At 41.2% G+C, this 27,915-nt stretch overlaps 3 protein-coding genes across 8 annotated transcripts in view; 2 read left to right on the top strand and 1 right to left on the bottom strand.

The window, feature by feature from the left end:
* arhgap23a (Rho GTPase activating protein 23a) overlaps positions 1–7,642 on the top strand; it is an 86,987-nt gene extending 79,345 nt beyond the window's left edge. For 5 of the 6 annotated variants that reach the window (XM_074695987.1, XM_074695985.1, XM_074695988.1 and 2 more), the window contains 3 exons: positions 135–228; positions 4,442–4,473; positions 4,561–7,642. In XM_074695987.1, the coding sequence (XP_074552088.1) occupies positions 135–228; positions 4,442–4,473; positions 4,561–5,967 (1,533 nt within the window). In that variant the 3' untranslated portion in view covers positions 5,968–7,642. The remainder of the gene's footprint in view (positions 1–134; positions 229–4,441; positions 4,474–4,560) is intronic. The other variant, XM_074695986.1, reaches the window with a different exon arrangement.
* Positions 7,643–9,726: 2,084 nt separating this feature from the next.
* On the bottom strand, positions 9,727–11,596 carry hexim1 (HEXIM P-TEFb complex subunit 1). Its single transcript, XM_074696136.1, has one exon. It carries the CDS (start codon positions 11,267–11,269, stop codon positions 10,175–10,177), a length of 1,095 nt encoding a protein of 364 aa, XP_074552237.1. The 5' UTR covers positions 11,270–11,596; the 3' UTR covers positions 9,727–10,174.
* Positions 11,597–11,629: 33 nt separating this feature from the next.
* Positions 11,630–27,915, top strand: part of plcd3a (phospholipase C, delta 3a) — a 30,206-nt gene continuing 13,920 nt past the window's right edge. Inside the window, exons 1-2 of the mRNA XM_074696135.1 lie at positions 11,630–15,269; positions 25,319–25,486. Of these exons, the coding sequence (XP_074552236.1) occupies positions 15,179–15,269; positions 25,319–25,486 (259 nt within the window). The 5' untranslated portion in view covers positions 11,630–15,178. The remainder of the gene's footprint in view (positions 15,270–25,318; positions 25,487–27,915) is intronic.

The following is a 27,915-nucleotide window of genomic DNA, read 5'->3' as shown; positions in this document are numbered from 1 at the left end:
ATGGGAGTCCCAAAGCCACGGTCTGAGGGCAAAATCTCAACTGGTTTTGAAGTGGGCGATTGGAACAATCCAGAACAGCATTAGACTTCCTGTTATCGACAGACATCAGAATAACTTGTGTTTCCTCCGTTCAGACGCCGGTGGACACCGAGGACGTTCAGCCCGCCCCCAATATCGACCACCTTCTCTCCAACATCGGCCGGACAGCGCTCCTCGGGGAGGCCTCAGGTGAGCACGCTGCTGTCAGCCAATCAGTGCGAGCTTTAACCAAACCGCCCTGAAACATATCGTTAGCTGTAATCAGCTCTGACAGAACGCTGCTTCCTGTTTCACTGGAGATTTGGGCGGGAAACTCCCTGAGAGCATCATCATGACAGAAAGATAAACTCAGGCTCTGACAGCTAAATGACGGCTGGAGTTTCCCACTCTCCAGCAGAACACGAACGCAGCATAGGAGCGGTTTGGTCCACGGGTTAGCCGCGCTCTGAGTGTCTCTGTGTTTGACTGCTTTACTTCTCTCCTCTGCTGACCTCTTCTTTTTCCTCCATGTTTGCTCATCTTTCACTTTCTCTGTACGTTTTTTCTGCATTTCCTCTCTCAGCTGAGCCTGTGGAGCAGCCACTGCGGTAGGATGGGAACTCCCCTGGCAATATGTGTGTGTGTGTGTGTGTGTGTGTGTAACCGAGTCAGTGCATCATGTTGTGAAAGTGAAATAGTGTGTGGGAGGGAGGAAGAGTGTTAGCGTTTGGTGGTGGTGTTTGTCTTCATGGTTTTCATCCCCATCATGACAGTCGGCGTGTCAGACAGCGTCAGGGCGAGTCACTTCAGCGTCCGCTCGGCGTCCGCTTAGCGTCCGCTTCAGTCTGAACTAATGAATGAATGGATGAACGGCGTCTGGTAGAGCTGCTCCGTCTGACACTGAGGCTCAGGCTGTGACACTGGAGAGTGATCTGAGCTCCTCCAGTCGTCAGACTCTCAGAGCAAACACACACACACACACACACACACACACACACACACACACACACACACACACACACACACACACACACTTTCTCAAGAGACACCCTGGGCATTGTCGCTTTTTTGGTCTCTGAATATACAGATTTTTACGGAAGCCCTGAAAGGCCATGATTTTATACAATATATTTTCTCGCTTTTCTCAAGATCTCGTCTTATTTTTCTCATTATCTCTTAAAAAAAAAGCTTTGTTTAGTCAAAATAGAAAGGAAATCAAGTCAAGATCTCAAGAAAACAGTTGAAATTAACTTCTCATAAAAAGGAGAAAATATACTGTCTAAAATTATGACCTTTAAAGGCTTCCGTACATTCCAACAGCTGCAACTAAAATGGAAGCTTTAGAAAAAAAAAGAGTATGAATCAAAAACAAACAAGACTTCACTTTTAAATATGTGCAAGATTTTAAGGATTTGTCCATGCAAAAAATAGAAATAAAAAGTTTTTGTTTGAGGTTTGTCTTTAAACTTTTTGTGGAATGGCAGAAAACATAAAAAAGCAAAGTAGAACAAAAATCCCTGGGAGCTTACAGCGGTCAATGTGTCCCTCAAATGACTTAAAGAAACAGTTTAAGATTTTTAATACAACAGCTCCAGTGAACCTTGAAAGTGAAGGAACTTTAAAGGCTTTCTCTCAGATTTACAATAATTTCTATACAGATTTATTGTCATTATACAGAATGTACGAGATATGAAAGCTTCTCCTTCCAGTGCAATAGTTAAGTTCAAAAGTAAACAAAAATAGTAAAGGTAAAAAAGAAAAAACTAAGAAGTTGCAAAGAGGCTTTAAATGGACAACATATAAACACAATGAAATGCAGTCTCTGTGCACAGCACAATTGAGGCTCTGTGTACAATATGATGTACAGGCAGATATTAATGGGAAGATAGTTTAATTTCTAGTGTTTCTAAATTGTTTACATTGTATTGCACAGACGATAGAATATGTATTACTTGTAGTGCAAGTGGTGGATGGCTCTCATGGAGCATTTTAGATCTGAAGAGCAGAGATAACAGAAAAGTTGAGGTTAAAGAGACTGTGAGGAGTCGATCATAATCCACACTTTAAAATGAGATTATCAGCGCCATGATAGGTTATTCCTAAATACTACTTCTGATTTAAGGTCTCTATGAAAACACAAGTGAGAAGAGAGATCTTTGTTTTTCTCTGCTGAAAACGATATCTATGATTAATTTTGTAATGATGGTGGACACTGGAGCCTAAAGGCTGATTTATGCTTGATGCATCCACAGGCACCTACATCTCCTCGCGCGGTCCTTTGCACCTGAAAATTTCTGCGCTGTGCTCACTCAAAAATTTCTAACCTGTCAGATGGAGACGCATGGACAATATGGGGAAAGAACAGGATCTCCTTGTGGTCAAAGTGCAGAATTACAGGCATCTAAGATAAGATAAGATAAAATCTTTTTATTGTCTCCCATGGGAGAAATTTGTCTTGGATGCGAGGGCCCAGACGACACTCACACTTCAGTCCAATCACACTCAAGCATGAAAAATAGAAAGTTACTCTAGAATGTATCCATTACATGTACACAATTTATAGCACAGTTTACAGTATATTGCACAATACCCATGAATAGAAGAAAGAAAGAAATTATTGCACAATGCCCACCGGGAAAAAACAAATGTATTGCAAATTCTCGTCCTCTAGTCACACGAGAATTTGCAATACATTTATTTTTATTTTTATTTTTTATTTATTTATTTATTTATTTTTTTATAATTTTATTTTCATTTTTCAAACATAAAAAAATACATGGTTGACAACAAAGATACGCAATTATAATAAGAACAATTAAAACAAGAAAACAAAACAGACTAAAAAACAAACAAAAGCTCGGACATAAACAAGAGACAAAACAAAACAAAACAATTACACAAAAAATAAATAACTACGCAACACAAAATTTGACAAACCCCAACGAAAAACAAACAAGCTCAACCTCCTGATTTCAAGTCCTTTATCATAACATTAATCTCTATAACCCAGCGAAATAAATATACTCATGTAAAACAGTTCCTGTCCCTTATTTTAAACCATGCTATTTATTCATCCTGCTGAGTAAGATAAAAATTTCATCAGCACATATAATTCATACCCAGACCACTGGAAAAGCTAGAATACTGTATTAATCAAACACACCTATTTGTTAAATATACAACTTTATGAACTCAGCACTTGTAATACTTTACTTTATTTTTAGTTTTTCTATTTGACTCTTTACACAGAAATCAGTGTGACAACCGAGTGGTAAAAATCTCATGGCGCGAAATTGCAGCTACTCTCAGCAGAGAAAAGGAATCAGTTAAAAGAACCTGGAAAAATCTCCAGGACAAATTTGTAAATGTGGTGTGTACGTTTGGGGTACATCGCTCCCTGCAGTTTGGGAATGGACTCCAGCAGACGCTGAGCTGTCAGACACAAAAAGGACAGAAGAAAGATAAACAGGAGAGAGATAGAGCACGAGCTAAAGGCTAAAACAGGGGCTGATCTGTTTGTGCTAATGTTGACTCCAACCCACAGTCAGCAGTTATTCTGCAGTGGTCTGTTCAAACCTGAGAGTCTATCAATAAAATGAAGAGTGAGGTTACGTTAGCTCTGATTGGTAGATGAGCTCTGGTAGGACAGAACCAGGATTCACTAATGTTACACATTACAGATACGTCTCAGAGCACCTGGTTAGTAGAGCTTAATATAGCCAATTATTAAACTATGGTACAAACTGACAAAGTTTGCTTGTTGTCATACAGCTCTCATAGCAGCTTTCAAAAGGATTAAACAAGATCTTTTTCTTATGTTTGCTCTTGTTACTAAAAGGTGAGATGCATCAGATCATTTAGAGCAGGCCCCAGTTTTCATCTGTCAGCTCTAGATTTTCTTAAAGTCTAAAAAAATCCAGTCCTCAGGTCAAAACCATCTCTCCTGCATCAGTGTGTTTGCCTCCGTGTTTGTGAGGGACTCTTTTCAAACGCTTCTTTCGCTGCCTGATGTCATCTGTGTGTGCTGTGGTTTTCCTCGTGCCGTTTCCCTCCCTTAAACCCCAGCCCCTCCTCGCTTTCCCGGTCACCGTGTCTCCTTCATTCACTTCATTCCTGTGTGAATCTTTGTGCCGGGGTCCGTCAATGCCAGAGGGCACAGAGGCAGAGCAGTTCCTCTAAATCACACTGAGGAAGTGTCATAATCAGGAACAGGATGCTAAACTGCTGCTGACTGCATCTAAAGCTTCAAGCATGGCGGCTCTCGCCGTCCCCTGATGCTGATGTCACAGCAGTCGTCCCCTTAGAGCGGCAGATCCGTCCTTTAAAAAGTGAACTCCCTCTGTGCTCTGCACCATGACCGCTCTGGAGTTTGTGAATTGTTGTGGATTTGACCCAACTGAAGTTTTTCTTTGTTCTCCTGCAGACTCAACCAACAGTGACTCAGCGAAATCCAAGGTAACGCCTCCTCAGGTGGTTCACGATGACGTACAGAGTGATCATAACGCACGGTGATGTCACTGTAACCTTTGTCGTCCTCCTCAGGGGTCGTGGGGATCGAAGAAGGACCTGGGAGCCAAAGACTTCCTGGCTCTGTCCATCATGTCCGCCGTCACAGGCCGCAAGCGCAGGAAGCGACACAACGCTCGCCGCGTGGGCAGCAGCACTGACGACGACTCGGAGCACGAGCCCGTCAAAGCCGGACACCTCGGAGCGGAGGAGGAAGAGGAGGCGGAATCACCTGTAGGGGGCACTGCTCCTCACGCAGAGGGAGAGGAGGATGACGATGAAGAAGAGGAGGAAGAAGAAGAAGAGGAAGAGGAAGTAGTAGAAAGCGGAGTGAAAGAGGAGGTAGAGGAGGAGGAGGCTGTGGTTATTCCCAAAGAGGAGGAGGAGGCAGAAGTAAGACAGGAGGAGGAGGAGGAGGAGGCACAGGTGGAGGTAAAGGGCCCGGCGTGGAGGTCTCCAGAGGACGCTCGCTCCATCGTGTCTGGTTACTCCACGCTCTCCACGTTAGGGCGGAGCCTGGGGTCAGAGGGGAGAGGGGAGGACGCCGACGACGAGCACAGCGAGCTGGTCAGCGAGACGGATAACGAGAGCGGCTTTGCGTCCCGGTCTCTCACTCAGGAGCGTCCAGAGAAACACCCGGCGCCACCCGTGAACCCACAGCCGCCCACGGCTCCACGCAGCTTCCTCTACACACACTACAAACCCCCCGTTCTGTCGCCAACCAACCTTCTGGCTCCGCCCACAGCCCTCACACACACACCTGACTCTGCGGAGAGGAGCGATGGAGGAGCGAGGTCCACCACGCCGTCGTCCTCCTCCTTCTCCTCCTCCTCCACCTCTCACAAACTGAACTCACGGCCCTCCTTCAACTCTCACAAGCTGATCCAGTGCGACACTCTGGCCCGGAAGAAGCTCAAGTCGGAGAAGGCCAAAGCCCGCTCTCTGGACCTGCTGGAGCTGCCTGGCGCCGCCACGCAGAGCGACCGGTCTGGGTCCAGCTCCGACGGTGCAGGAAGAGCGAGGAGGGAAACTTCCAGAACAAACCCCTCCTCTGTGAGCAGCCAGGAGAGCCTGCGCCAGACTCGACCCAAGCCGGCTGTGCCGCCCAGCGAGGCGTCCTCTTTCACGCCGACCGGCCCCGGCGGCAGGTCTCTGGCGGAGCAGGTCCGCGCTCGTCTCCTGGGCTCGGCCGACGACCTGCGCAGCGTTGGACTGCGAAAACCTCTGTCCCCTGAGACGCGGAGGAAGAGGCGAGCCTGGCGCAGACACACCGTGGTGGCTTCCCCGACCGAATCGTCTGAGAAGAGACCCCCGCTGACCGTCAGCGAGTTCCCTCTGTCCCCCATCCCCCAAAACCAGGTCAAAACACCAGGGCTGCCTCCGAGCGCTGACGGGCTAGAGTCCCGTCAGGCGCCAACCTCCAGATTTCACCAGTACCTGTGACCCCCTCCAGCTGACCCCACCCTCACTCCAGGTGTCAGGCAGGGCTGGGCTGCTGACTCCTGCAGGTCAGTGGACCGGCAGCAGCATCGCCAGGTTCGGTTGCCCGGAGCAACGCAGCGCACCAATGAACGAGCAGCTTCTGCACCCTTTTCTTTAACGCTCCGTTTGCATGGGAGGGGGGGGCATTCCAGTGTTGCCAAAGCTTTTGTTTGTTTGTTTATTTCTGTGTGTGTGTGTGTGAGCTTTTATAGAAATAATACAGAAACAGGAAAGAGACACACGCAGACCTTCACCGCCGCTGAGATACAAACGTTCATTAAAGGGTTAAAACTCCTCAAGAGGAGGACGGTGCTTCTACATCCAACACGTTAACTTCACCAATCAGAGAAAGGTTGATGTTAAACCATTTCAGACGGGATCTCAGCTGATTTTCACGTCAGTCTTCCTCATTTGACCACAGCTGCCGACGGTTAATCTCAAACACACACACTCACACACTCACAGTACGGTCTCTTCTGCCTGTTTATAATTCCACGTGTGTTTGTGCTAAAATATTTGTGACCACGTCTGAGCGTGCAGGTGTTTGTGTTGAACACTTTTGTAACATTTGTACAAAGTCTTGTTAAGTTAACCTTGTAAATATAAATATTCTGTGATCATTGTTTTTACTTTTTTTAGTTTCTTTTTTTATGGTTTACAAAAAGTGCGTACAAAGTGCACGGTCAATTCTTTCAAGATGTTACTTGAAATGTTCCTCCTTAATATATTCTTTTGTGTTGTTTTGTTTTATATTCAGTATATATATTATATATATATTTTATATTAAAGTAAAACAAAGTACTTTTATTGTGATTTCACCTCTTTGGTGTTCCTGTTCAAAGGAGATAAACTCGGCGTTACCTGCTCCTTATTTCCTCCTCGATGGCCTTTCTCAGCACTGTGCAGAAAAAAAAACGCTAAACTTCCAACATGGACATCGTAAACTCCACGTAGCAGCAGAGGAAATGTAATCTGGTCGTCTTTTCAGATTTTATTCAGCAGCTCGGTGCCACACTGTGACGGCTGACCTCATTGTTTTCTAATTGATGTTAATGAGCGTCACTTCCACAGATCTGAGCTGGAGACAAAGCGCTCTTCTTTTAGCAAACACACCAAAAAAACAAAGCTTCGATGATTGTGAAACAGCTGCATCTTCACCTGCCTCTGGTGATGTCTGTGTTTTATGGGAGACGATTGCAGCCACTGAAAAAAAACATCCACGTTTTTTATTGCAGTTTTTTCTGATAAATAATCAGAATTTTAAGATCAAAGTCAGAATTCTGTCTTTTTTTCTCAAAAAACAGAATTCTGATTTTAATCTTGTAATTCTGACTGTAATCTAAGAAGTTTTCTATTAATCTCAGGATTCTGATTTTAATCTCAGATTTTTGTAACTCTTATTTTAATCTCAGAATTTAGGGGGAAAAAAGCCAGAATTCTGACTTAAGTTTCAAAATTCTGACTTAAATCTTTGAATTCTGACTTTAATCTTAGAGTTTTGACTCTTTTCTTAGAAAATTTTCTTTTAATCTCAGAATTCTGAGGGGAGGAAGTCAGAATTCTGACTTTAATCCAAGAATTCTGATTTAATTATAACTCAAAGAACAAAAAAAACAAAAAAACAAAAACGAAATCTTACTGTAATCTCATAATTCTGAGAGGAAAAAAAAAATCCTGACTTTAATCTCAGAATTCTGACTTTACTCTCATAATTCTAGAAAAAAAATACAGAATTCTGGTTTTAATCTCAGAATTCTGGGGAAAAAAGGCGAAATTCTGACTTTAATCCAAGAATTCTGATTAAAAAATAAGTATTTAATCTCAGAATTCTGATTTAACTCTTATAATTCTAGAAAAAAAAATACGGATTTCAATTTTTAATCTCATAATTCTGAGGGGATGAAGTCAGAATTCTGACTTTAATCCAAGATTTTTGACTTAAATCTCGTAATTCTAAAAATAAATAAATACGGAATTTTGATTTTAATCTCATAATTCTGATTCAAATCTCAGAATCCTGACTTAAATCTCAGAGTTCTGAGGATAAAAAAGTCCAAATTCTGACTTTCATCTATGAATTTCAACTCTAATCTCAGAATTCTGAGAAAAAAATGAAATAAAAATGTTGTCTTTAACTTTTGAATTCTGCTTTTAATCTTACAATTTTGACTCTAATCTAAGAATTTTTCTTATAATCTTAGAATTCTGAGGGGAGAAAGTCAGAATTCTGCCTTTTATCTCAGAATTCTAGAAAAAAAAATACAGAATTCTGACTTTTATTTATGATTTCCGTCTCTGATCTAAGAGTTCTGAGGGAAAAAAATTAGAATTCTAAGATTAATCTCAGAGTTCTGAGAAAAAAACGTCAGAATTCTGCTGTAAATTCAAGAATTCTGACTTTAATCTAAGAATTCTGACTTAAATCTCATTATTCTGAGGTAATAAAAATCAGCAATTGACTTTAATCTCAGAATTCTGACGTTTTTTTCTCAGAACTAATAGTAATAAAAATTGGATGTATCTTTCTTTCAGTGGCCCTGATCCTCTCCTGTAGTGTTTTCACTCTGTCTGTGTGTGCAGTACCTCGGGGTTAACATGATGAGGAGTTTTCCATAAGGTCAGGCTGTAATAAATCCTCTCTGACGGAGGAAACGGTACATTATTCAGAGGAAATGAAACGACTGCAGAATGCTAATGTTCATCTCTTGTTTTCTTATCTCTTGTTGTCCAGAGGAACCTTCTGTCATCGCTCTATTACACAAACAAACAGGAGTCCAAAGTGGTTCGAGACCCTGTCACATGACCAAAACCAACCAGTGCAAAACTAATGTATAGAGAAGAAGAATAACGATAGATGATGGTCTTGGCGTACCTCAAAATTTGTTCTACAAGTGCCTGATTTCTGGAATGTGTTTTTGTTCTGCAGTGCCATGTCACGTCTTGTCTCTGGTTTCCTTTTGTTGTCTCTGGGTCTCCTCCCTCCCCCTCTGTGGTCACAAACTGCGGCACTGACCCAAAGATGTGTACATTAAATACAAAGGTCTAACTTAAGAGGCTGTAAAGATTTCTTTTCCTAAAAAAAAAAAAGCACACTTCAAGCCAAGGACACGTCTATGCACTCTCTTTGCCTTTACCACGGGCAGTAACAGCTGTTAGCTCTGCTGCTAAGAGGGCAGAAGTGTAGTTTGTCGTCTGTGATCCACAGTGTGTGAATATGGTACACCTGACCAACCTTTCCTAACACTGCATCAGCTGATGTCACAGGAGAACTTTAAACATCTGAAATGTGATCCACCGTGTGTCTCATTATTGTATTTTAAAAACACCTTTTTGTACATACTGTCTGAATATGTAACATATTGTATTGTGTACATTTGGAATTTGCATTTTGAGTATAACTAATATGAAAATGACTGGACTTTAAAGGTTGTCCACCTGAAACTATTTCCCTCATGGCTGTGTGCTTTAAAGCAAGGTTATAAAATGTAAATAAACAGAACTATGTTTAAAAAAAAAGTGCATGTGTGTGTGTTTGTGAGGCAGAGGATGGGCAGACACTTGAGGTAGAAGCTGAACAGCGCCCTCCAGAGGCCCCACATGGGTAAGGTCTCCCTGGGCCTTGTGGCACAGATTTCTTTTGAAGACAACTTTAAAGAATCATCACTTTGACCCTTAACAACACAAGACTGCAGAGTTTCATTGTTTTATTTGAACTTATGTTAACACACAACTGTTAAAATTTCCACACTGGATTTCTCTTCTGCAAAAACAGTCTTTGCAATGCTGGCCCGATCAGCCGTGATCTGTTATTTAATTATTGAACGGGGAAAATGCAACATGTCATTTTATGTCAAAACTCAAAAAACGGAACAAATGATTCCTACGAAGTTGACCAGGGAAACAAACAAAAATATTCTCGCCATGTCAAATACGTTTTCTCTTTATAAAAACGAATCTAAATTTTGAAATATTTACATTTTGTCTTTGAAAAAATTAACAGGACACCCTTACAGTCCCAATAAAAAAGAAACGTCAAGTATTGCATTGCAATGCAAGGACTTCTTCGTCCAGATGAGAGACTGGTTACTGAACACTGATGACAAATGAAAATGCAGCAGTCTCATGGTTTACCTTCTTAAAGGCTGTTTCCTGGCTTTAATAGGGTCCTTTAGTTAGTAGCGACCGGCCCCCCGTCCTGGTTCTGCAGGAGGAGCTCTGAATTCTGGGCTTTCAGTCTCTCCAGTTCCCTCTCCAGCTCTTTAAGCCGGACCTGGGAGCCCTCCACGGTCAGACCGCCGGGCATCGCTGCGCTCCTCAGCCGGTTGTTCTCCTCCTCCAGCCGGGACATGCACTTCTCCAGCTCCAGGTACTCCTGCACCAGCTCCTGCTTGGTCATGTTCTGCAGGCTCTCGACGTGGTACATCTCGTAGGTCTCGGAAAAGTCCCTCTGAAGATACTCCCCACCTGCGTTCCCGGGCCTCCCGATGCCGTCGCTGCCTCCCCCGCTGCCGTCATCATCGTCCTCCTCCTCGTTGTCGAACCAGTCCTCCTCGCTGCCAGTGTCCTCCATGCGGATTCCGACCCCAGAGGGTCGTCTGACCCCGGTCTCGGTGTTGAGGTCTGGCTCCTCTCGGTCGTGCTCGTCCATCAGGAACTGGGTGGTGTTATATGGGGCCACTGGGAGCCCTTTGGCAAACATCTCCTCTCTAAGCCGGGAAGCCCTGGCTGTCTCCTTCTCATCCAGGGCTTTCCTCTCCTCCCAGGAAAGTTTGTAATACGGCTTCCAGTTGCGCTTCTTCTTGGAGGTCCTGCGCCTGTGCCGTTTCTTGCCCTGACGCGCCTCCAAGCCTGTGTCAGAGTCGACGATCAAACTCTCATCCTGTTCCTGTTTTAAAGTCTCATTCAGCGGTCTGTCCTCACCGTTTTCTCCCCGTGAGATGGGACGATCGTTCCCTCCTGCACGGACATCTGATTTCTGATGTGGCTGAGCAGCAATCGGGCACTTTGGGACATTGTTTCCGGCTGCTAAGGCAGGGCACACCCCCCTCTGTCCGCCTTTCATTTGCCATAACTTGTCTGTGTTGATATCCCCACACATCCCCGCCCGCTGTTGCTGTTTTGGGTCTCTCTGTCGCCCCCTGTCGCCGTTCTCTGGACCTCCACGGCTCCGGGCTGGGAGATGCTCCAACGCGCCTCCGCTGCTCCCACCTGATGGGCTGCCTGAAGTTTTCAGGTGATGGGTCTGTTCCGCTGGTTCTGTCATCCTGGTTATCCACTCTGTTGATCCTTCTCAGCGCATTTCAGATCATTGTCATGCTCTCAAAACTGAGCTACAGTGTTCCTCAAAATACGTCAACTAAATTCTGACCAAAAATATACTGATTCAAAAAAGTCGATCTAACTAACAAAGTTTCAGTTTTAGTTTTGATGTTTTAAAACAAGTTCCTCTTTCAAAAGTAAACTTCCGAATAGTAAACACTTGTTACTCCTTCAAGGGTTTGTCAGAGCAACTGTCGCTAACTACCATTAACTGTTTCGATGCTGAAGAAGCTTTCGTTCACCCGGAGACGACGTTTCGCCGTCACAACAGTGTCCTGTATGCTGCCGAAGAAGAGGGTGCTCGTGTTTTTATAGCAGCTCCGCCTTCAGTCGCGCGCATGCTGCTGCTTGTAACCCCCGTTGAATTCTGGGAACTGCTGTTGTAATAGCGGTGAAGCGCGAGAAGTAGCGTACCCTACAAACTGCATATCCCAGAAGGCTATCATAACCGACGAGTGTGTTGACCAATCAAATACCAGAATCTGAGACGCGAGAAAGCCCACCCTTCTCATTCTTGATTGGCTCACAGGATAATTTTGCTGTTGCTAAGCTTAGAGTATTTTCCAATTGGACGGTCGAGTTGTCAATCAAAAGTACGTAATCCACACTCAGAAAGCAGTCCGGGTCCATTTTACAGGCAATACCACCTACAAAAAGAGGGGTTACGTTTTGAAGTTCTTCGACAAAAGTTAAGTTAAAACCCTTTGTATTGAGTTTAACTATCAGTTGAATAAATTAAGAGGGGAGCATATGGGAAAACAGAAAGCTCACACTTGTTAGAGTGTCACACGGTCCAAATCTAACACAAGAAGAGCACCAAATCCCTCCTGTATTATACAGTAAATGGAGGATGCCTGCAACGGAAACTAGTCCTCGTTTAATGTTCATCTAAGAAAATAAGTAAAAACGTCCCATCTTATAAAACTAATGATTTGCTGTGTTGAACAGCGTAAATATACGTTATCTTGGTACAATGTTGGTGGTAAAATGTTTGAGTTTCAGGAGCACCGTGTCGTGCGGAGTGATACGGTGTGGGGCATGGGCTCGGGGGAACTTTGGAATCAGCGTAAACAAACGACAGTTATTGTCAAGTATCCGCTACGAGCACAGCTCCGAGCCCCTCGTTGTTGAAGGGTGGGTCAGGCGATCTCACACTTGCTCAATAATCCTGTTTTCAGTGGACGGAATGGTGTAGAGCAGTTTTGAGAACTTCTGTGCAACCAATCTTCTGAAATGAAGTGATAGTTTCTCACTGTTGTGTCGAGTGAACAGCTAAGGATAAGCTAGCTAGCTAACGTTAGCGGAATGCTAACGTCAGTTAGCAAACGGGCGATACGTTGTTCTGCTCTCCAATTAAAACCTGCATAAAACTATAAAGTGCGAAAGCCATATGCACTATAATGATTATAAAACACGTCATTTTCGAGCACGACAATATTACAAAGCATACGGTTTCAAAGCGGGACCAATACAACTGACGCCATACTGTTTATGAAGCGAGGCTAGCTTTTGCTAACTATCAAACCTTGAGCGGTCGATCATTTTCAAACGAAACCTTCCACTCCCAACCATTTATATCGATATAAAACGTATTATCCCGCATCCAACAAGCAATAAAGAAATATTTCTGTCTACAGTGTTTTGCTAACGTGAGCATCGACCAACTAGGCCTATGTGTTTATTCTGGGTCAGTGTAGTTGCTGGATCGTAATGTTTAATCCCCGTGAGTGCTACCCTCAACAATTTAAAGATTCGTTTCAGCATTTGCATTTAAATAAATGTCGAATAAGTGTCGGTAATTGGATGAAAAATCTTTCCACTAACTGAAATAAACAGCCCGTGCTTGAGGTTATCGGTCACATGGAACCCTCAATAAAGTGCCAGAGTTTCAGGAAGTAGCCAGTCCCTGATCTTGCAAGACAGCACTTGATATTTCTTTTATTCTAGTGGTTAGCAAGCTCCAGTTAGGTTTATCAAACCAAACTAATTATACCCTCTGCATTCTGTTTAACCAGTATTTATGAACACTCCCAATTTAAGCCAAATCTAGTGTTGAAATTCATAGTTATTTACCACAACAATGTGGTAACCTATTTATGAAATATTATGTAAACAGTGGGGCCAAATTGTTATGCTGACAAATAATATAGGAGGTCTGCTGCAGGATTATGCAAATATTTAATGCCCCACTTCAGAAGAGTTGGTTTACTCACTTTTAATTGAATGTTTTTACCCATAAAGTTTCCTTAAAGCATTGTACTCAACTAATAAAAGACATACTGCAGGTTATTGTTTGTGACCTCTCTTGGTGGGCGGGTGGTCTATCCTCACACTGCCTGTAAAGACTGAGAGACCAATGGCTACAAACAACACTGGCCTACTGTTTCTACTAATAGAAGCAGGCAGAGTTTCAGCTCTGGCAAATAAGCAAGCTGTGCTGGGAGTCCTTTGAGGAAGAGGTGCTACGTTCGTCTTAATATGGAACTCTATGACCACGGGGCTTGAGAAATCATACGAAGGGTTCTCATATTCTGAAATCAAGGAGCGGTGCAGCCACAGACCCAAAGCTGCTCCTGAACAGATCACAGCTTGTGAGGATTAGTAAGCATGACTTAATCTCTCACCCTGTCTAACATGGTTGTTAGTGCAATTGAAAGGAAATAAAAGATAGAAATTGTAATAGACCCACACATGGCCTTGAAGTGTAAATTAGAGTGCAGCAGTGCCATGTCTTCTGCTTTATTTATTTATTTATTTAGTCCAGCAATGTGACACATGGATTTCAATAAAGGGATGTGAGTGAAAAAAAGCACATGCATTGAAATGCCTCCCACCCACTCACCAAACCTGCTTGTTTATAATGTGTGTGTGTGTTTACAGTCCTCTGAGAGCCGGTGATTGTTGTGAATCAGGGTGAGGAGATTACTCTTCCAGTTTCAGACCGCCCAGCTGAGCTCTGCCCCTCTCTGATCTCTGTTATAACTCCATTACAAAGACTAAATTAAGTTTCCAGGCAGTGCTGTCCGGGCTCTGCAGCCACATGTCCAGCCATCTCTATTAAAACTGAAGTCTTTCTCTTTCATAGCTCACCACCATTTTGATCCATGAAGACGTCATCTGGCTGGAGAAGATGAATTTGACTTCAACAGTATTGATTGTTGTTGTTGAGATATTTGCAGTTACCTTTCAGTACCACCAGGGGGTGTTACACTCTAACTGTTTGTTAAACGAGCAGAGTGAAAGTTTTTATGAGGCTTAAAGTGCATTTTTATTATGAGCCATAATGGAAACAGGTCTCATGACGTATTTATTTGGAATTTTAGCTGCAAATGTTGATGCTTGTTTTCGTAAACAGTAAGTCACACGTTGAAGAGAGCATTTTAATTTACAGGAGTTTAAGAGCAGAGATGTGGAGCAGATCTTTATTTTCAGCAGCAGGAAAGGTTTGTTAAGTGACTGTCACCCATAAGTTGGACTGAAAAGAAAAGTTCTTGCAGAGTCAGCCTTCAAAACATTGGACTTGACCATCCTGAGCAGAGCAGGGGGTGGAGGTGGGGGCGCGTAAAGTGTGCTCCTTGTTTGGAGTCATATTACGCGCAGGCATGGAGCAGCAGCAGCGCCTGGGAGGGACTTTTTACATGTGCACATAACTGTTGCTCTCGGCTGCTTTTCTCTCTGCTCGGGGCTGGAAGGGGGCAGCACAAATCCTGCGCTTGCGTGAAGACTCACCTGCACGCTTAGACGTATTCAAAGTTAACGGGCGAGCCTCCAGTTCTGAAGTTGTCCCCTGTAGCCTTTGCTCGTCCCTTTCTGCTGGCTTTTTTTCTGTTTGGAGTTTTCAGAAGTTGCTGTAATGTTGGGTAGCGGGAAGGCACCGGCCACCAATTCCAAAGAGCACAAGAGGAAAGTGGCTGAAAAGACGGTGGACCCCATCAGGAGGCTCGGTAAGCAGACTTCCCAAACGCTCACTTTCTGTTACATAATGTGGAAATGTTTTCAGCTACGAGTATTTTCCTGAAAGTCATACAAAGCTCACATGATGATAATGTTGACACATCATCATCATAGAGGAGACTTAAAGTGAAAACTGCTTTACTGCAGGGAACCTGAGGCTTTACTTAACATTAAACACATTTTCTGCTCATAATAAGATCCCCAAGACCGTTACATACCCAGTAATATTATTAAGCATTCTCATTTCATTGAAGTAAATGGAAAATTACTGAATTTCTTCAGTTATAAGGGTAATTTAAAAGTAATAAAAGGCTTAAAATTTATGTGATTTGTTTGCTTGACACCACCCTTCATTATGAGTCCAATAAAATAAAATTAATTCCCAGTAAGGAGGCAGAGTTTTATCAGATAATGACAGTACTCTGACTCATTAAACAGGGAGTGAACTGTGTGTGTGTAGGTATGGCAGTTTAAGTGATCATGTGTTTATGGAGAGCTGATCCAGTAGCCCACAGTGTGTGAATCAGGCTTCTCACTCATCCCATCCCATGCAGCACACTCCCTCTCAGGCCAACATGAGCCCCCGTCAGCTCACAGTCACACCTCCCCCAAAATAGACACCTGCTGAGCAGAGACAGTGCACCTGTTGAAGTCTCCGACATGAAAAGACTGAGAATGACAGGGAGTCTGGACCAGCAGTGATGCTGTACTGTTAGTCTGATAACACTTTTGTCATGTGAATGAAATTAATATTTGAAAAAATGTTTTTAAAAACTGTAAGAATTTGTAATGAGTCCTCTTTAACCCTTTAACTTCCACTCTTTTTGTCCCTTTAATGTTATATTTTAAATGGAAGGGATATGAAGTCTATTTGATTTTGTAGCGTTCCATGTAAAAAAAAAAAAAAAAAAGATAAAAAAAATTAAAAGCAAAAAAAAATTTATTTTTTTTTAAAGTTGTATTTTTTATTTATTTATTTATTAATTTTTATATTTTTGTTACTCAAAGATCATAAACAATCAGCAAAAATAAAAAATAAAAATTATTTCAAGCTGTTGGGACAACACAATCAAATTTTTGTGCCAAAACACATAAAACACGATCATCAATAACATCTTTTTGAAATATATGAAACTAGTATTTAAAAAATATTTCTAAAACTGTAAGGATTTGTAATAAGTTAATTTTAACCCTTTAACTTCCACCCTTTTTATCCCTTTTATTTTTGTTTTTTAAATGCAAGGGATATGAAGTCTACTTGATTTTGTAACATTCCATGTAAAAAAAAAAATTAAAAAAGTTTTATTTGTAATTTTTATATTGTTGTAGCTCAAATATCAGAAGCAAGAACAAAAAAACCCAGAAAAATTATTTCAAGCTGTAGGGATAAAACAATCAGATTTTTTTGCCAAAAAAAATGAAACACGATCATTGAAAACATCTTTTTGCAATTTATGAAACTAGTATTAAAAAAAATTCTAAAACTGTAAGGATTTGTTTAATGTCCACTTTAACCCTTTGACTTTCACTTTTTTTTGTCCCTTTAATTTTCATTTTTTAAATGCAAGGGATATGAAGTCTATTTGATTTTGTAACATTCCATGCAAAAAAAAATGTTAACAATTTTTACAAAAGTAAAAAAAATAAAAAATAAAAAAGTTTTATCTGTTTTTTTTTTTAAATTTTCGTAACTCATTGATCAGAAACAATAAAAAAAAAAAAATCAGAAAAATTACTTTGAGCTGTAGGGACAACACAATCAGATTTTACTTAGTTAAACATTCATTCACTCAGATGCAGCGCCTCAAAAAATGCTCTGCCAAACGCTTTAGTGACAAGTTAAAGGGTTAAAAACAAAACCAAATTCACAGCAGCTGATTCCTTTTTCCATTTCTTCCATTTTTTCCTCTTGATCGTCGTCTTGGCAAACAGTGAGCACAGACTGCAGCCTTGATGGAGCAGACAATGTTAAACCTTGTGTCACTATGCAGACATTAGTTTTAGCATTACTGATGTTTCAGTTATGAAACTGAATCTCTGTGCCTGGAGACGTCGTACGCAACTGTCAGCTCTATTTTTAAAGCTCCTTTTTATAATCGTGAATAATGAAGCCAGTGACCTCCCCCACATCCCCCCCCAACCCCCTTTGACCCCTGACCGGCCTGTGTCATCATAAATCAGTCAGGTGGTCTTCAACCCAACATGTATGAGCAGCTTTTCAATCCTTCAGGAGAACAAAACATAGATTTTTGGATCATGTGGTGTCACATGACTTGATGAAGCCAGTGCACCTGAGCTTTCTCAAGGTAATCTGTGTTGAAATCAGACAGTGCACACACACACACACACACACACACACACACACGAGTATCCAGTGCTGCAGGGGTAAAGGGGCTCATGGATTTGGTTTCTGAGTCTGAGTTTGTTTGTGAATGTCAGTCATGGAGCTCTGAGATGTTTCTCTGACACGTTTCTCATGTGAAAGTGTGTTTCTGCTTTTACTGTATTGAGAAACCACAGCCAGAGTCGCGTGCGTCTGCTTTCTCTTCAGGTCTGAACACTCTGTTGATAGAGTGGACTTTGACATGCTCTGTGGCAGTGATTAGTGTCAACATAACCTCTTTTATTTAAAATACTAACAACGCTGTGTTGATTCCTGCTCACACCTTGACATGAAGAGGTTTTTATTCTTGCACAATCAGCTGTGTGTTTAATTACTCTCAGAGAGGAGAGGAAGTAAAAACAAAGGTCAGATTTATAAGCTTCTACAGCTAAATTCATAAATCATCTACAAAAGACGTCTTTATGATTGTAAAGCTGCAGAAATCCTGCAGCCAGTGGAAAGAGTCCAGCAACTAAAGATCTTTGGATTCATTTATTTTAAATGTTTGAACACATGATTTATGCTTCTTCATGTGATCCTGTCAGTTTTGTCCAGCCGTGGTTGAAAAAGCTAGAAGTGAAACCGTGATGTTTTATTGAACAGGGTAAATATTGGAGTGAATCTGCGAGCTGCACACAGCATTTGTGTGGTCATATCTTGCTTATTAATGAGTGAATGAATGATGCATCGCTCATTAGGAAAGACAAAGAGAATGTGTGAACTGCTTGCTCTGGATTTCCTGCTGAATACAAAGAAGCTGCTCAGCCTTCGAGCTCAAATGTGGGCTCCTCTGAAAATCCTTGGCAGAAATTCTGCTTCAGTTTGTGTCTGATCCTTTTGTCATATCAGTTCCCAGATCAGGCCGAGGACTCAGAGTCACTGCTCCAAAAGCACAGTCATATTTTGTTGTCGAGCTTCCCTCGGATCATCTTTTCCTTTGAGGTTGAGATATCATCGTTTTCATGAAAGACTGGACTTTGTATCAGGACTTACAGAGAAGGCTGACCTACATAGTGCCTGATCCGTCTCGGGGGAGGGCTGAATTGAGAAAATTTAATTGACCCTCCACCCGTATCATTTCAGCAACACTCTATCTATATGCAAGTGTAAAATCCTTGCTAGCTGGCTCTCGTCACAGTTGTTATGCTGAGAGAAACGTGAACCGTGCCTGGCGAGGAGCTGGTATGTGGGTCTGAGTGAAGACGACTCATGCAGACACAATCTTTTAGTGACGATAACGCTTATTTTACTTCTGATCTTCTGCTCCTCACAGTTTCAAAACACCCTCGAGGAAAACATGAACTTCATATTCATATCTATACATTTTTTTTAACCTGTTTTTCTTATTTTTCTTTGATCGAGTTGATCTCACTCATAACAGAAGATGGTCTTAATGTTAAGAGTGAAAACGTATTGATCTGTTTGTCTGTGGAGCAGCTGGTGCACTGCTTTGATAGAGACTCATTAATCTTAACAACTATTGGTCCAGATAATTATGCTGCCCATAAGATCAATCTGAGAAACTTGACCTTTCCTCTATTTCCTCCAAGAGGACAAACAAGCCTCTTAACCTGTTTACTATCTCCATACTCTAGAGATATCTTTAACCACGGTGTTCATAACTTAACGCCAGTAAATTGATTTTGATTCCAGTTGGCTGAAGTGTTTCTGGTTACCATTGGTTACATGCCAAGGAAAGATTGTGCTTCAGTGATAATTTGAATTGCAAAACCATCAGTTTGTCGAATTAATCTTTGTGAGTGTGAAAGCGTGCTGACTTTGGCTCCAAAAGACTTTTTCCAGCATTCCCAGAAAGTTAGATTTCATATTCAGCTTTGTTTTTGTTTGCAACCAGAATGATTACATTCCCATCAGCCTTTTTGTTCTTGGGTCAAATCAGTCTCTGAGGAAGGAGCTGGAGATTTAACTCTTTATCAATAATTCACTGATAGAGCAGGTAAAGGAAATCAAACGGTTGTCGTGGTAGAAACATAAAGAAACTACTGTCAGCGAAATAGGATGGTCTTTAGCAGTAGTAAGGAGAAGCAGAAAACTTCTTAGCCCTGAATTAACGAAACTTGAACTGAATACTTTTGGTCTCTTACAGCTTGATTATTGTCAATGAATACAGTCAAATGCTACAAGGAAAGATTTAACCCCTTGATGCCTGTCGTTGCAAATTTGCAACATACCTTGTCAGGCCTTGACGCAGCTGAAATGACCTTTTTATCTCATTATTACCTTTTGATTCATATTCTACATATACTAAAGGTCATATCAGATCCACTTTGTCACAATATATTGGCCAAAGGATGAACTTCTCATGTCCATATATATAATACAACTTAGTTGTAACTGTTGTGTGTTCTACACTCAAATTGACAATCTCTACTAAATTTAGCATCTGTAAGAATGCAAAATCACATAAAAACAATATATTTTTATAATTGTGAATGAATTCAGGCAGTAAGGGGTAAAGTAGACTGCAGCTCATACAAAACAAGGCAGCATACTGGAAAAAAAAACTACCTAATATCAGTTGAAAATGTATTTTTATGAGCTACATTCACCTGACCAGTCCAGAAAAATGTCTTTTCAACTTATTTTAAAATAAAAATGAGGTCTGAGTTGCTGCAACAAGTTAAAAAAATCTGCCAATGGAACAAGAGAAAAGTTACTTGTATTGAGACATTATTCCAGTATAAAGCAAATTTTTCTTGTTCCATTGGCAGATTTTTTTTTGCTTGTCACTAGGGATGTCCCAACACAGATTTTTTGACTCGCAATCCAATTCCGATCTGATTCCTTTCTCTGATGAATTCCCGTCCTCTGTTGGGTGTTTCTGTTGTAAATGATGAATCATATTTGTTGTATTAAAGTGAGCCCTGTTGGTACCTCCTCTAGGAACACTCACTTTACAGATGTTAAAGACTCTGTTTTACCATCATTGCTTTCCAAAGAGTAGTTATCCCACACAGCAGATATGTTGGCATCATGGTTTGATTTACAGCTGCCGTAAAGCATGACAGTGCTGAAATCACATGATAACTGGATTGGCCCTTATCACGTAACAAAATCTGATGCTATCCAATCCTCTAAAAATCACCATATCGTGCCAAAGCCAATTGGAGTTTCAGATCAGGAAATCCATACTTGTTACAAGCAATTCAGACCTTATTTTTGTCTGTAAATAACTTGAACAAAGACATTTTTCTGGACTGGTCAGGTGAATGTGGCTCATATTAAGTCTAAAATGACATTTTTTACTGAAAATAAGATGAAAACACTTGATAAGATTTCAGTTTTTTCCAGTGCTCGCCTTGCTCTACAATGTCCACATGACATTTGTATCAACAACATGAAGTCTGGGCTCGCTAAAGGTGGCTCGCTTTTGCAGTGTAAAATCCTCGTTTATCATTACAAGAAATTCAGATTTAACTTAGAATCTTGAAGACACGCTGGGAAAAATGAAATCTTATCAAGTGTTTTTGTCTTATTTTCAGTAGAAAATGTTTTTTTAGACTTAACATGAGCCACATTCACCTGACCAGCCCAGAAAAACGTCTTGTTATAAGTTGTTTAAAGACAAAAATGAGGTCTGAATTGTTTGAAACAAGTGAAAAAAATTCTGCTAAAGGGACAAAAAAATTGCTTGAGACTAGAATTATGTCTTAATACAAGTAACTTTTCTCTAGTTCAGTTTTTTGCAGTGTACAACACTAGACCAGCAACCAATGTAGCATGGACAGTTTTCTTTACCAAAAACAAATACAAACTTCCTCAAAGTACAGTACCGTACAGTAAAGAGCAACTAAGGCATGGATTTCCCTACCACTGTTATTTGCTAAATTTAAAAAAATATATTTTTAGAAATTAAATTAAATTAAAAACACGTCTGCACATCATGACTGTAAATATGTTTGTTTTAAGCCTGGACCCCAGGAAGACTAGTTGTGCTCCAGAGTACAGCTAATGGGGATCCAAATTAAACAAACAAACCTTGAGTGTTAGCTTAACATTAGCATGCTGTTATGCTAAGAGGCAGGGGAGTTTTGATACACCATGCAGAAGCTAGCATGATTCAGGCCTCTTAGTCCCTTTTCCTTCACAGCTTTGCTCTCTGTGTCGTTTGAGTGGCTCCATTAAAACACATCAGCACGGTTGCTAGCCAGTCGGCACGCATAGCCTTGACCGACGAAGAGGATGTCATCCAGATTTTCAGCAGGAGACGATGAGAAGAAAATACAATTCGGCTTTGTAGCCCGTAGATTCATGCCCATCCCTTCATTTACACCCACATGAAAAGGCTTTCAGAGGCGCTGAGTGCACCGAAATGTGAATGTGCTTCTGTCGAAACGTGCCCACACTTTCAGACTCGTCCTAACTTGTTTGGTTTGGTTTTAAAACCAGGCAGGTAGGGAGGCAGGGATGTGGTGATGGCTGGAGAGGCAGTGATAAAACCTGAAGCAGGGGTCGGGGCTGTCCGGGCAGCTTAGCGTGGTCAATGACCTGCAGTTAATCAGCTCCATGTGCTCTGCTTGTGGGAATGCTTTGCATGTGGTAACAGCTTGGACGAACAGGGTTGTTATGGATGGAGGGCTGGTAGGGGGATTTCTTTGTCTTCAGCCCTGATGGGGAGAAATCCTGGGAGGGGGGGGCAGTTTCTGTTGTGCTTTAGGGGCCCAGAGGAACTTCAGCCATTTGGCACTGACAGTAAGAGGACTGTGCTTTAAAGAAAAGAGAGGAAAGTATGCCAGCTGAGTCTGGACAAATCTTTCGGGGGCGAGGAGAGGAGACCTCGCCATGAAGAAGAACCATGTGACGAGAGTGAGAGTTTGTTTGGACTTCTGCTTTGAAGCGTTGTGAAAGAGAGAGCAGCTCAGTGAGAGGTCCCATTCATCCCTGCAGTGAAAGAAAAGGCAGCGAGGCAGAGCTCAGTGTGCCTTGTTAACGCTCTTACTGTAAAGCAGCAGTTAAATTATACGTTTCACAGCAGTCTGGCTTTGAACAGAGCTTTTAAAAAGTGTGACTGACATAATTTAGCTGTAAGTACTCCTGCAACCCTGCTCACATGGAAAACTAAAAACTGTTGGTATATTTTTTCTTTTTATAAATCTAGCTAGAAGAGAAATCATCCAGTCTTTAAAAGTGGAGCACATTTATCTTTTGGAAATCAACTCCTGAAAATGTCGTCTCCACAGTGTTGGGCTAGCTCCGGCTCTCTGTGGGTCCGTCACGCTCAAACTTTTGGAATCAGGGACAAAAAACTGCTGTGTCAACACTCTGCATGTCCTTTCAACTACAAACCTACAGCCACAAATCACCTCTCCTTTTAGAGTGCAAACAAAATATGTGAGGTATCCTTTGAGTTTTCTTTGTACATTTTTAGTGAAGTTTTTAAAATGTTGGTTAAGAAAACTGCAGTTTTTCAGAGTTCAACAGTTCCAATGCTCGTCTTTATACGGTTGTACAGTTTCATTTGGCAGACCCTTTTGTCCAAAGTGAAAACACAAGCAAGAATTTAGACAGAAGGAAAAACCTTAGGTAGCACTCAGAGAGCGCAGACCTCAACCAAGCATATTGTGGTTGTTAGCAACACTTTAGTCCTACTTTAATGTTATACTTCCTTTCAGCAGACTGTCTGCTACAATTTGGTGTTAGTTGCAGGTTTGTACGATAATTTGTTTCCTGACAGTGTTGAAAAATATGATGATCCAGTTCATATTTCATATTCTAGATCTCAGTATCCAGAATATTTCCAGAATCTGGATCGTACTTTTGCATCTGTCAGAAATTATGGTGACCTTGTCTTGTATTGTTTTGCAAAACAATCTGACCATTTATGGTGGAGTTATATACACACATGGTGAAAACAGCCCTAACTTACATAAATAACGAATTCTTTAAAAAAGTCTTGTATCCAGACGGTGATCCGGATCACCTCCAAAATTTAATGACTTCTTCTTTATCTCATTTTGAACATTTCCTGAAAATTTCATCAAGATCTGTTTGTTACTTTTTGAGTTATGTTGTTCACAGACAAACTCCCAGAAACATGACCTCCTTGGCAGAGGTAATAATCAGAGCTAAATATTGACTAAGAGCTGGGTCTGAGACCTTCTGACTCATTCTACCCCTGAGGACCAAGAGGAGAAGGCTCAGATTAAGGCCCCGTTTACACGACGACGTTTCATCCAAAAACGCTAAAACGCAGTGAGGGCCTGAAAACGCTGTAGTAAGCATGCCAGGCCTGCAAGTGGTGCTATAACTGTCTTGTCCTGAAGCAGCTTCCGGGAGATCTCCACTGAAGTAGAAGTGAGCCGATCATATGGTGTATTGGCGAATGCTAAGTGCAAAAGTGGAGCAACGGATGCTCATTTTGTATGAAGACAGCAGATTGAGCAACACACGCACAACGCAGTGGTTCATGACGATCGTAACAACAGTACTGTTGTCCTGTTGTATGCGCTCGTGCGCTGTTTTCAAAAGTTTGCGTTTTAGGTAGGCTAAAACACCGTTTCTGTGTAAATGCGAGGCTGAAACGCAACAAAACTTTTGCGTTTCACTCTAAAACCGTTGTTGCCTAAACGGCCCCTAAGAGCCTAAGTGTTCCCTGAACTGATGAGTCTTCAGACATCTCTTTAAAGTAGAAAGGGACTCTGTGGATCGTATAGAGTTAGGTAATTCATTCCACCATTTGGGAACAACAGAGGAGAAGAGTCTGGCTAGAGATTCGGAGCCGCGCTGGGCTGGAAGCACCAGGGGTCTTTAACAAGCAGGGCATAGAGGGTGAGAAGGAGTGTAGACCTGGATGAGGGACCCCAGGTAGGCAGGAGCTGTTCTTGACACTGTTTTGTAAGCCAGAAGAAGAGCTTTGAATTTGATAGGAGCTGCCACTGGAAGCCAGTGAAAAGAGATGAACAGTGGGGTGACTTGTGCTGTTTTGGGCTGGTTAAAGACAAGACGAGCTGCTGCATTCTGGGTAAAATGTGGAGGTTTAAATGGACACACAGGGAGGTCTGCTATAAGAAACCTACAGGGGGCGATTGTGTGAGTGTCAGGTATGGTCCGATCCTCCTGATGCTATAGAGGGTAGAGTTTGTGACACAAGTTGATCTGTGTTCTGCATCTTCAGCTCCACAGATCCCTCCTGCTCCAGTCTTTTAATATTTCTCCCTACTCCCTGATCCTTCCAGCTTTCAGAGCAAATAATAATCTGTCTTGCCTCTGCGCTTGTTTTTGCTCTGATTACATTTCCATTGACAGTAACAGCAAAGGGACGACTAACTTTACCGCCAAGCATACACATTACATCTTTCCACACTGTAAGTCTCTGCTGCTGTCTGCTGGCCCCCCTCTCCCCCACTGGAGGCATAAATCCACGCTTTATAACGTCTGATTCACAGCTTAGTGGTGGATTACTGGAAGAAAACAGAGAAACTGTGCTTTGTTTATAAATGTACAGTTTACCAGGCTGTGCTGAAACCCTCTCTTTGACCACGATGAACTGTACATTATTACTCCTCAGGGTTTGTTTATGAAACACATGCTAAGGTTTAGAGTAAACGCAGAGGTGTCAAAAGGTCACACCTGTGGAAGAAAAAAAATCCACTTTCTGTGTATTTTGACCCTGTGTGTTTTGTGTGTGCTCTCCAGGGCTGCAGGACAATGAGGACATCCACACCATGATGCAGGGCTCCAACATGGTGAAAGTTCGCTCCTCGAGGTGGCAGAAGAGCCGGAGCCTGCGGCTGCTGGAGGACGGACTCACCGTGTGGTGCGAGTCCACCAAGAGCTCCCGCAAAGCCAAAGCCCAGCAGACCTGTGAGTTTGGCCTCACTGAGAGCAGTTAGAGGAGCTGTAAGAAGAGTTTCTGCAGACGAGGCTCATGAATAGGAATTGGCTTTATGAAAAGAGAGGAAACTTAAATGATATCAGATTAGCAGGAAAAAGCTTTGCCTGGAGGGGGCTTATCTGCAGAAGGGGTAGTATATAAACAGCTCAGCAGGCCCTCCACCAGCCCGGCACACACTGAGATGTGAGTCAGTGCTCACATTCAGCCAGCTCATTGTTCAGAGTTGTTGGGCTGTTTTATCTTGGCTCCATCTCCTCTGTTTTGTTTTACAGCTCGTTTCCTCAGAGCAAGGAGACCAATCAAAGGCGCCGCAAACTGCCTCAATAACAACTGAAATCTATTACATTTACCAAATAATCTGTGGCTGGCACCTGATGCCAACTCTGGTGCAAGTTTCAATCACTTTTAATCCAGCTTTACTGTCATCACACCTTTGTTACTTTTTTAATGACCCCTGTAGAGCAACAACTCAATCAAGAGACAACAACTTACAGTGATGGCACCTCCTTCAGTTTATGAAGCACATTTGCACATTTTTTATGCCCCTTTAACTGGAAAAGTCTGTATTTCATCATAAATGATCTTTTATCATTTAGGAATTCAAACCACAGTTTCCTTGGTTAATGTTTTAGCTTTTAACAGGTGGGTAGGGCAGCTTGCAGATGCCCGATAGACAAAATTCACTGTCATAAAGCTCCAATAAAATACTGTAGGCACTCGATAAAGTGAGTTTTTTTTTGTTCCCATATTCTTTTTATTCAATTTTTGGCATTGAGTAGGCATACATGGATGAAATTAAAAAGACATTAAAAAATAGATAAACAAATTAGTAACTAAAATGGAGACAAACACGTAATTTACCATTAATAATAAAAATAATAATAATAATAAAAATAATAATAATAATAATAATAATAATAATAATAATAATAATAATAATAATAATAATAATAATTATTATTATTATTATTATTATTATTATTATTATTATTATTATTATTATTATTATTATTGTTATTATTATTAGTAAGATATCAGCCAAATGACTCACTGTAAAACTGGCCATTGCTTAAAATTAATATTTAGTTTAATTGACAAGTTTACGCCATGGACTTGAAGTGTACTTCTAATTATAGAACCACTCCTAAGTGTTAAATACTGAAAAGTAACTCCCTCTAGAAAAGTGCAAGGTGAATGTAATAAACATGATACTTTAATTCTCATTGTTCCAAATTATTATCAAGTGTTTTTGTTTTGTTATCAGTAGAAAATGTCTTTTTTAGACTTAATATGAGCCACATTCACCTGACCAGTCCAGAAAAATGTCTTGTTTCAAGTTATTCGAAGATAAAAAAAATGAGGTCTGAATTGTTTGGAAAGAGTTTAAAAAAATCTGCCAATGGAACAAGAAAAATTTTCTTGAAACTATAATTTGATCTTAATACAAGAAAGTTTTCTCTTGTTCCTTTGGCAGATTTTTTTCACTTGTTTCAAGCAATTCAGACCACATTTTTTATCTTTGAATAACTTGAAACAAGACATTTTTCTAAATGGTGGCTGATATTACATCTAAAAAAACATTTTCTTCTAAAAATAAAACTAAGACACCTCATGAAGTTTCAGTTTCTTCCGCTGAATGACACTGAATGTTGTTTTTGTTGTTATTGGTTAGAAACAATGCGGTGCTGAAGCTGTTCAGAGCTAAATCAAGGCAAATACTCAATTTTTTTTAAGTGTTTTTGTATTATTTTCTGTAGAAAATGTCTGTTTAGACTTAATATGAGCCACATTCACCTGACAAACCCAGAAAAATGTCTCATTTCAAGTTATTTAAAGACAAAAATGAGGTCTGAATTGCTTGAAACTAGTAAAAAGAAATCTGCCAATGGAACTAGAGAAAAGCTACTTGTATTAAGAAATTATTCTAGTTTCAAGCAAATTTATGAGCATTTTTTCTGTTTCCATTAGCAGATTATTCTAACTTGTTCCAAATAATTCAGGTAATTCAGGCTTTTTTTCTGGACTGGTCAGGTGAATGTGGCTCATATTAAGACAGAAACACCTGATGAAGTTTCAGTTTCTTCCAGTGAATGTTGTTTTTGTTGTTAGTCGTTAACAACAATGTGTGCTGAAGCTATTCAGAGCTAAATCAAGGCAAAGAGTCAAGTTTGAATTACTCGTGTTATCACCTGCTGCATATTTTCTTTATTGACACAAGAACAAACAGACTCTGCGGGGAATACCAGAGTCCAGGACTACGTATTAACCTGAAACGGTCTTTACATTTCAGATAATCCGTCTCGTTGAAATGAGGCTAAAGGTAGATGCAGTCAGCTGACGTGCCTCTGAGCCATCTCTCCTCCACTGCTTGACCTTTAGCTTCCCCACCTCTCCGCTG

This window comes from Halichoeres trimaculatus, unplaced genomic scaffold (assembly GCF_033239565.1).
Source record: "Halichoeres trimaculatus isolate MK-OKI-2021-1 unplaced genomic scaffold, fHalTri1.1 fHalTri1_scaffold_20, whole genome shotgun sequence".
Classification (NCBI taxonomy): Eukaryota; Metazoa; Chordata; class Actinopteri; order Labriformes; family Labridae; genus Halichoeres; species Halichoeres trimaculatus.
Note: the sequence above shows the minus strand (reverse complement) of the source record. Positions and strands in the feature narration are given on the sequence as shown.

Bases quoted from the DNA above. Each gene is read 5' to 3' on its own strand.
- hexim1 (XM_074696136.1), bottom strand. From the start codon at position 11,269: ATGACAGAACCAGCGGAACAGACCCATCACCTGAAAACTTCAGGCAGC.